At 35.4% G+C, this 10414-nt stretch overlaps 1 protein-coding gene across 1 annotated transcript; it reads right to left on the bottom strand.

Moving 5' to 3' along the window:
* Window positions 1–75: 75 nt before the first annotated feature.
* LOC138320827 (melatonin receptor type 1A-like) lies at window positions 76–10080 on the bottom strand. Its single transcript, XM_069264081.1, has 4 exons — window positions 9661–10080; window positions 5580–5697; window positions 5019–5139; window positions 76–1191 (listed from the first exon to the last, which is right to left on the bottom strand). The coding sequence occupies exons 1-4, from the start codon at window positions 9841–9843 to the stop codon at window positions 477–479; spliced, it is 1137 nt and encodes a 378-aa protein (XP_069120182.1). The 5' UTR covers window positions 9844–10080; the 3' UTR covers window positions 76–476.
* Window positions 10081–10414: the final 334 nt, after the last annotated feature.

Raw genomic sequence — 10414 nt, 5'->3', positions numbered from 1 at the left:
ATTGCTCTTTCTCTGTAAAATACGACATGTGCTAAAATATTATCACATTTTCAATAAATTAACAAATGCTTCAAATGACGTTTTTAAACTGGAAAACCATATTTTATTTTCACATACAATATACATTTTATTTCATATAATTTTTCAGCGAACAATCACATATAAATAACTTATCCATGAACAATTAATCGTGTTACTGGCCAAAGTTTCAAAAACTGGCTAGATTCAAATGGTAACGAAACATAAATCCATACGATGAATTACCCTACTGTGTTTGGACCTACAGTCCACCTTCCTAACGGATCAGAGCTGGAATCAATGACCACATGCCGTCTTCAGCACTTAAAATCCGTCCTCTGAATCATTCTGCTGCGCTTAAACCTTCACTCCGCCACCCAAACAAAATGGTTGTTATAAAGTAAACAACCTGTTCTCTAAACAGAGCCTTAAGACTCAAATTATGCCCCTCACAGAATTCAGACATAATGAGAGGCAGGATAAATTTTGTGATGTGCGTTGTCAGTAGTACTTGAATATCCAGAACTCGAGTCCGTCAAAGAGTTCTTTTTGTCTCCGCTTATCTTGACTACAATGGTCACCTTGCATGTACAACAGATCTTTCTCAGAAATTGTTTGTAACCTTCGCGAAAGTTCCTGTTAGTGGCCCCGTAGAGTATGCTGTTCAGAGAGCTGTTAAAATGGCCAATTTGGAGAAATAATGTGTACAGCCATGACGGCCAGCGATCACCACGATCAAAAAACAATGTCAAGTCATATGGCGTCCAACAGATTAGGAAAGTAAGAAAAACGATGAAAAATGTCCTAGCTAAGTTGACATTATCGCGTTGTCTTTTACTTTTCTTCTTTTCCTTTTTCGTTTGTGTTTTCATCTGTTTCTCCATCTGTAATCTTGATTTCTTCACGTAAAAATAAATCTTAAGATAGCAAAACATGATGACCATCAGTGGCAGCCACAGCGCCATCACACTAAGGAATATCGTATAGGAAAGGGAGATAAGCCTGTCGAAAGAGCATCCTAAGGTTTTCAGATCAAACGTGTGTCCTCCCCATCCGGCCAGATTTGGCAGCTCGATGAGAAACGCAACGAACCAGACGAGAACACAGAGAAGGAGTGTTTTCCCTTTGGTGAAAATCTGGTTGTAATAGTGGTTTTTGTTGATCATGATGTATCTGTAAAAACAAAAGAAAACCTATATTGAAATATCGAAAAATGTGACTTTTTACCTAAAATTACACAAAAATGAGTTCTTGTAAGACCCTGGCTGTTAATAGGACATAAAAAATCAAACCAAACCAAACCTTTGTCTAAACTGACGGAAATTAAAAAAAGAACCAAAAAACATTGCATTGTTTTGTTCTGAGTTAAAGTCAATTTTGTTTTATGTTACAGTAACAGTGCCAGTTTGAGAGGATGAAAACCTGAGTACCAGAGGGAAAAAAAACATCGATTTACCGTCAGTATCAGGTATTGGACTCGAGATGGGTCTATATTGGTTTCAAGTTCGAACACCTTAACTGACCTCAATTACTATATTATTGTGTTTTGAGGATTTATTTAGACTAATATGGTTAAATTATATGCTGTTTAGTGAATAAAGCTCAGATACTCGACCTAATAAATTCATGTTCAAATTTTGGTATTTGGTTTGCTTTTACTGTTTCAGAAACAGAGCTAAACGCAAAACCTACACGTTGACGACGACGCCCGTCGGAAAACTATCCTATTGTGAGGCGATACAATAAGGAAAACTCGATTTGACCTGTACTTCCTTATCAAAACACATATTACGGCTATACCCCCAATACAGATGTGACCTGACCTTCCTTGATGGCGAGTGAAACAATATATAGGACACGTCCATGTGTGTGTCATTGTCAGTAAACAAACACGCTCTAGATTCTGGATTCCCATCGGAAGAGAACACTCGGAGAATGACGCTCAACACCGACCTAAGCCTGCTGGTCCCGTGAACTTCGTATCTTATTAACGGAAATACTGTCTGATGAGATACATTTTAAAGCACTCCTATCACATTCTCACAACAAGTTATCCAATATCTAGATATATACAATATCTCCTCTATGATTCATTTCAAATAACCTTATGTCCGCCACCTGCAAAATTATAGAAATTTCTAGATTTGATCATCATGTACACCCCTCTTACAAAATGTCTAGAATGTGAAATACAAGAGATGATAGATATGTCGACATCACTAGACCATATACTCAATACTTTAACTCTGATTGAAATGACCGCGTTTATTCAATTTTCTTTAAAAACATAAATCTACATAAAAATTATAATTTAATAGTAAACATTCTTCTGACATAAAAACAAACTTTCCACAAAGTAACGTAATTAGGCACAGATGAGCGGAATAAAGAATTACCCGCCAAAATGACAATAACTATTGTCATCCATGCCTAAGGATCATCAAACTAAAACTGTCTTAAGCATAGACTTAGCCAATCAAAGATGGCATCACAAAAAGTTACCTCATTAATGATTGGCTAAGGTTTAACTTAATCTAAGATTGTTTCGTGATCCTGGAGCCAGAAAGCGAATGTACGTTCAAATAATCAAACATATATGTAGCTTGTCACTTGTCTCTCCAATCGATGGTATATTACAATCTACTAGAAATCTATCATTAAATATCCTTAAATAGCTTAAAAAGGACCAATCTAGAGGTTTTTTTTATTCGTCTGTATCTGTAGAATTGTTTACAGGATTTCATCCTTCTGATGCTATTATTAAATTTCATTAATTTAGTTGACTGATAAACTGACATTCATCGTAATGGATCTTTCATGACATGTACAGCGATAAAATATCTCTAAATAACAACATTACGTCAACCACCTGTGGTAGCTCTCGCTCGCCAGAGATAAGACACAAACCAATTAACTAGAAGACTACTTCCGAACACAGGGATTTGGCAGACACTCCAAACTCACGGTCAATGTATTAACACATTATATATTACATAAACCTTAGGCTTATAATTTGTCCTTAGTCCCTGAGATACTGTAGCAAATAATTCCTTTCCATCACAAAGTTAATTATCACGGGATTCAGAGACGGGACAGGTAATATAGAATGAGTGCAGTTTTAGCATACAGAGTATGAGATGGTAAGTACAACGGCAAATCGGTCGGGACATTTATACTTTACAGAGGCGGATACTTCATACAGTATAACAATACAAGAGCATGGTTACGATTATGTACAAGAAATTATGGTTTCTATTCCATACGAGAGTGTTGGTCGTATTACACAAAAGAGTGCAGTTTATATAACCTACAGGAGGGTCATATAATATACACGGGTTCTACAACATACAAGAAAATATGGGTACTTAACATACAAGAAAGTATGGGTTATACTTAGTACGAGAGTGTTGGTAAGATGATATAAAGAAAAGAGGGTTCTGTAACTACAAGAAAGTATGGGTTCTTCTACAAACGAGAGTTCTGGTTATATTACATACAGGAAAAGAATGTTCTATAACATACACGAGAGTGCGTGTTTTACATTCAAGTCAATGCATGCGCTACTACACACGATAGTGTTTGTCCTAAAACATGTAAGAAAGTAAGGGTTCTATAACATACAAGAGAGTGCGTGTTTTACATTCAAGTCAATGCATGCGCTACTACACACGATAGTGTTTGTCCTAAAACATGTAAGAAAGTAAGGGTTCTATAACATACAAGAGAATGCATACTCTACTCATACGATCACATACAAGATAGGGTGAAATGGCATGCAAGATGGGTGAAATGGACATACAAGATAGGGTGAAATGGACATACAAGATAGGGCGAAATGGGCATACAAGATAGGGTGAAATGGACATACCAGATAGGGCGAAAGGACATACAAGATTATGGTGAAATACGATATACATACAAGATAGGTGAAATGGACATACAAGATAGGGTGAATGGACATACAAGATAGGGTGAAATGGCATACAAGATAGGGTGAAATGGACATACAAGATAGGGCGAAATGGGCATACAAGATAGGGTGAAATGGACATACAAGATAGGGTGAAATGGACATACAAGATAGGGTGAAACGGACATACAAGATTATGGTGAAATGGACATACAAGAAAGGGTGAAATGGACATACAAGATAGGGTGAAATGGACATACAAGATAGGGTGAAATGGACATACAAGATAGGGTGAAATGGACATACAAGATTATGGTGAAATGGACATACAAGAATAGGGTGAAATGGACATACAAGATTAGGTGTGAAAGGACATACAAGATTGGTGAAATGGACATACAAGATAGGTGAATGAATACAAGATAGGGTGAAATGGACATACAAGATAGGGTGAAATGGACATACAAGTAGGGAAGGATACAAGATAGGGTGAAATGGACATACAAGATAGGGTGAAATGGACATACAAGATAGGGTGAAATGGACATACAAGATAGGGTGAAATGGACATACAAGATAGGGTGAAATGGACATACAAGATAGGGTGAAATGGACATACAAGATAGGGTGAAATGGACATACAAGATAGGGTGAAATGGACATACAAGATAGGGTGAAACGGGCATACAAGATAGGGTGAAATGGACATACAAGATAGGGTGAAATGGACATACAAGATAGGGTGAAATGGACGTATAAGATAGGGTGAAATGGATTTCATACCTGGCGTACTTCTTTAATTCGATTAAATACAAGCGAATACAGGAATGGCAAACAGAAAGACTTTTTTCACCAATACCTATGTTATTTCTCAAACGTAAAATTTACGGTTCAAACACGTAACACTAAACAGTTGAAACTCAACATTGTCTTACACTGTCAACAGAGCCGGAAATAATGAAGGACCATGATTTTTAGTAACATCTTGACAGTTTCAAAGTCAGCTGTCAGAGCGAGAAGAAATTCAAATTAGAGTATCTTATACAAGCAATTATCACAGACAGAAACCGAAAATTTGAACGAAACTTACCTGTTCACAGCAATGGCGGCAAGATTCATCATGGACGAGGAACATGACATAACGCAGACGACAGACAGGGTGTGGCACCACCAGACGTTCCGGACAAAGAAATACGGACCATCGATAACACCTGTAAAAATCACACTGATTTGTTATTCCGGACAAAACGGACCACCGATATCACATCAATTTGTTATTCCTTGACAAAGAAATACGGAACGTCGATAACACCATAAAATATCACATAAATTTGTCATTCTGGACAAAGAAATACGGACCGTCGATAACACCATATAATATCACATTATGTACTATAATCACTTACTCAGTATACTTACTCAGTTTGCTGACTTACTCAGTATGCTGTCTCAATATGCTGAGACTTACTCAGTATGCTGGTCTAACTAGTACGTTGACTTACCTAGCATGCCGACTTACCCAGTACGTTGACTTACCTAGTATGACGACTTACCCAGTACGTTGACTTACCTAATATGCTGACTTACTCAGTATACTTACTAAGTAAGCTGACTTACCCAGTATGCTAGCTTACGCAGTATGACTACTTACCCAATATGTTGAAGGGCTCCACTATGGTGACGATTATGAGGTCAGCCACGGCCAGATTCACAATAAACATATTCCCCGTTGTTCTTAGTCGCTTACTCACAATCACAGCACCAATTACCTAGAAATCAATATAATTAGTTATAGCATGAAAAAGAAATATTTACAGTTTGCACTGACATGGACTCAACAACCATGCTTTCTAGTACATGTATTATCATTATCAGTGTATAATGATAGCACAACACGTGCAGCGATTCTATTGTTACGGGAATAGTCGCTGGCGTAGCAACGTGGGGTCACAACCCCACTTTTGGTGGGAATATATGAATGACTCGATTCCAATCAGCTCTTCAATCGAATTCGTTGGCGATGACGGGAGAGAAAAAATATGGGTAATTTAATGAAAAAAAATATGCAACTGCCGCGAGAATAAATAATATTCATTTACGTGAAAAACTGTAAATATAGGGACTAGATAATTTACACGGGCTCCATTATCATTATACCATCATAACCTCAACAAAGTAAAAAATCTATTCCTTAAATATACTTGTTACAATTGTACGTATAGACCGCAATCTTTAATTGCATGGAGTCATTTGTATATATAGCAGACTTGTTGAAATGATTTGTTATTTCAATATACATATAATTCTTTGTTTATAAAGATTTGTCATCGTAATTTATAGACTGGAAACATTTTATACCATTTATGAAAAGCAGAGTTGCTTATGGGAATTTCTGTCATTTGTCAAGTCAGTTTTAGAACAGACATTTTAAATGGGCGCGTTCTTGCTATCAATCGATAGTAAAGTAATGAATTGTCTTTTTTTCTGTAAATAACGAATATAATATGTCTTTGTCTTTCATATACATCAACAAATATTTCCATTCGATCTCCATAAAATTACAAGGTTAGATAAATTTTTGAAATAATTCAATATCTATAGATAAAGAATTGTTCTTTATATACAATTGGTTCATCAGAATTGAGTTAGAATAAAACAAAATCTGCTAAAACCATGGAGTGATGCTTTGTTCACCATACAATATCTTCAGTGGATATCATATCAAGAATTGTCAAAATAAATGTAACATAAATATAAAATATCAAAACATTTTGATCGTATATCTAAACCCTAATCAACACGGCAACAGTTTGTGAAGACTTCGATAGAATGTATGAAACTTGACAATGGTACGTCAACGTATAAAGATTTGGATAGATTTCAACAAAAATAATGCATCATCATTAGACTTTCGAATCTGAAATCCCACAAAGATAACATAGTGGGTAAAGACAGAAAGAATATCTGAAACGCGAACATCGCTTAAATTTTAAGAGCATGTCTGAAAATCGGCAATTATATCATAGGTACTTGAATCACTTCATGGAACAGTTTCTTATGAATGAAAACAGGACAGTTTATATTCTTCGAAATATGACGCATAGTTTATTTTTACTCCAGGAAGTACATCAAAAATATCACTTCTGATGAAATTACAAAAAGGAAGTTTTGTTAGTGGATGGCTTGTGTTTTATTATAAGATTATCAACAATGAAGTGGGGGAGACTTGACGAAAGTGCATGAGGATGGGGAGAGGGGAACTACACGATTGTTATATGAGGATGTAAATAGGGACACTTTACTCTAACTTACTTTAGCATGACCTAACAGATTCAGACGTGATACATAATAGGATAAATAGATTCACACCTCCGCTGTGTCGTGTCAATAACATATATGATACTGTAAACATTGTCTCGTAGTACTTGAATTATATGCGTCATTCAGTCAAGTACTGCTGAAATAATATATTTTCTCACTATTATTTCCGTCAGATAGATGACATCCCATCCAACACTTTTGATGCAATATGTTAAGACTTAAAAGATGCTCTACCGCCGACAGAGCAAAAACGATACCTATCATTTGAACAATAAATGGTGTTTAATTGTGTATTTATATGTCTAAATAACACAAAAATTAATATAAGATAATTCATTTTGCTTTGGGTGCATGTGCAATCAGTATTTCATTCCATATAGGATATAGAAGCACGAAATTTTTTCGGGATGCAATTAATTATTTTTCAATATTTTTATCTTGAAGGACAATGGTAAGCTCAAACTTTTCAATGGTGGTAATGGTGTAAAGTAAATAACTTTTGTACCTGGAGATATATACTATGTCTGTTCCTGTTTTTGATTGAGAAAAATATTTTTTGTCAGCGGTGGAGCATCTTTAAAATTTTATGGCAAGAACTGATAACCACAATGTTTCTTTTTCTTTTGGTTCCGTTCTTCGTTTGCCAAGGCTATTTAATACATGTACTATATTGCCGTGGTTTATTACTCCATTTTTGCTAGCCAATGGTATTCTATAAGGCTTTATTTCTTCATCATTATAGAGTATGTATATCACATATTCGTTTACTGAACTTCCCATTTTATTTCTTTACTTTCTTTGCCAAAGGTGTTCTATGAAAACAATCTGTTCATTACGGGGTATTCTCTTATCATCTCACCATCTCCTCTTCCCGAGGTTTTGCTACATCTAACCTTCGCCTTTTTCCTATCTCAGGAAGCAAGATATTTAATATTATATTCTCATTTTATCGCCATCTCAACATGTATACTATTTCCAATGGGTTTTTATTGCTACATCCAATCTTCACCTTTTCCCCACCTCAGGCTGTCAGTAGTGTTTAATACTAAATTCTCATTTTATCATATTTTTCCCATGGAAATTTTATTGCTACATTAAACTGTCATTATATATTCTTCACCTCCGCCTGCTAACGGTACTTAATGCTAAAATCTCAAATCAACTTTGTTTGACCATTGATATTTCATGCTTCATTTTCATTTCATCCTGTCTGTACTTTGTCATCTTCGCACCGCAAGGGAATTTCAAACTAAATGGAATTTCAAACTAAATTCCCATTCCATACTAAAAATTTCATCATCGCTTGCCAATAACTTTTTATTGGTTTATTTATATCAATTTTCATCCTTACTTTGCCATATTTGCTTGGCAATGCAATTTGTTGCTACTTTTTTTGTTTATCCTTGCAAAACATCTTGGCTTGCTGAGAGCAATAGATAACTATATCCAAGGGTGTTCAATACCATACTCCCCTCTCACCCGTGTTTCCATCTCTACACACCGTTTAATATTTTGGAACATATCATGATATGTAATATATATTCTCATATGTTGTTGGTAATCATTAGTAGATAAAGACGAGTACATCCGCTTTATTGAGTATATATATCTAAAATAGACATGTGAATAATACTTGAATGTATTCAATTGTTTACAATTTGGACGACTTGATATTAAAAGAACGGAAAATAACACTCACAGAAAGAACATTAACTTACACACAATTTAAGCAAAATATAAAAAACTGCATGTACATGTGCATTTGTGGGTTGCTCAACAGCTTGATAAAGAATGTAACAAGGTCTAGCAAGACGTCCATGTATCACTTACCAGGTTAATTCAGTAATCGAGACATAACCCCAATTCATATAATAAACACTTATCTGGCATACAATCTGACATCACCAATACATTTTGCTTTTATGGATTTTATTTCTATAAACAAACTTTCTTTCGCGTATTATCTATTTTTGCGAATTTCGCCACCGGAGTGAATAGGCGAACGTTTATCTCCACCAATAAATATATAGTATAACATCGATACCACCAACATATGGGGGCCAAGGAAATCACTTCGTTAAAAACATTGATCGTTATGAACTTCATAAAAATATATTTGAGTAACCTGGTCGGGGAAAGAATGTTTTCACTAGATGTACTAGTATCATAATATTGAAGGGAAATTCAAATAGCTTTTCAATCCGCGAAAATTAATCTCCAAGAGTTAGCTTTGAAACTAAAATCGTGAAATTTAGTAGCCGCGAAAGACAGTTTACAATAACAAGAAATGGTGGGAATGGTGGGATTCTGTAATGTTTTCCTTTTATGGAGAAGTTAAGGTTGATTTAGGAACGTTTTACAAAACTATAGTTCAACTGCGTGTTGATAGAGTATTATAAATGAAAACTTACCAGTGTGTTTCCTACTATCCCCACAATACAGGACATGACAAGAGCCACCAGGAACATTATGGACTGGACAGGGTAGTTTTCCAATGGGCTGCTCAGCAGATCGTCCGTGCTGAAATTCACATAGCCTTTCTCCACCTCCCGGCTAATAATCAGTTGAAATATAGGATCGAGTTCTTCTTCCATTTCGGAGTAAGATAATTTCGCTTATAACAATACTACTAATAACAATCGGTTCATGTAGACAATTTGAAAATAGGACACGGGAGAAATTAATATAATTCATATATTAGTTGATAATCACATATCTTCTCTGCCGCTACTGTTCGGTAAACATCCTCGCGTAGTGATCCGTGTAATATTGTAGATACTGTACGTGTATAGATGATACTCCGTGGCTTTCTGAGGCTGAAGTGTACAAGCACGGACTAGTGTCCCACTTTAACATAGCAGTTGGTATGGATACACGACTGGACAATACATCTTAAAGTGACGCGTCTCTTCTTATATACGTTTTACTCGTGCATAAGAATATCGCCAATGAAAAGCTGCTGTATAATAAGGTTACAAGACAACCGAGAGATATAACAATTAGGTATACCAGCAATCATCAAACTCGGTTACACTGTCCAAACTCTCTTTTTGTAAATATCACTTATTTCAGACACCTTAATTGTTTTAGCCATTACAAACCACCCAATATCTACCTATAGGTATAAAAACATTTTTTTTTGTATTTGACCAAATACGGATTGAC

The sequence above is a fragment of the Argopecten irradians genome, chromosome 4 (genome assembly GCF_041381155.1).
Source record: "Argopecten irradians isolate NY chromosome 4, Ai_NY, whole genome shotgun sequence".
In the NCBI taxonomy this organism is placed as follows: domain Eukaryota; kingdom Metazoa; phylum Mollusca; class Bivalvia; order Pectinida; family Pectinidae; genus Argopecten; species Argopecten irradians.
Note: the sequence above shows the minus strand (reverse complement) of the source record. Positions and strands in the feature narration are given on the sequence as shown.

Coding starts and splice junctions, on each gene's coding strand:
- LOC138320827 (XM_069264081.1), bottom strand. CDS start 9,843: ATGGAAGAAGAACTCGATCCTATATTTCAACTGATTATTAGCCGGGAG. Junction 5,698..9,660: donor GGATAGTAGGAAACACACTG/GTAAGTTTTCAT, acceptor ATTGATTTCTAG/GTAATTGGTGCTGTGATTGT. Junction 1,192..5,018: donor GCCGCCATTGCTGTGAACAG/GTAAGTTTCGTT, acceptor TTGTTTTTACAG/ATACATCATGATCAACAAAA.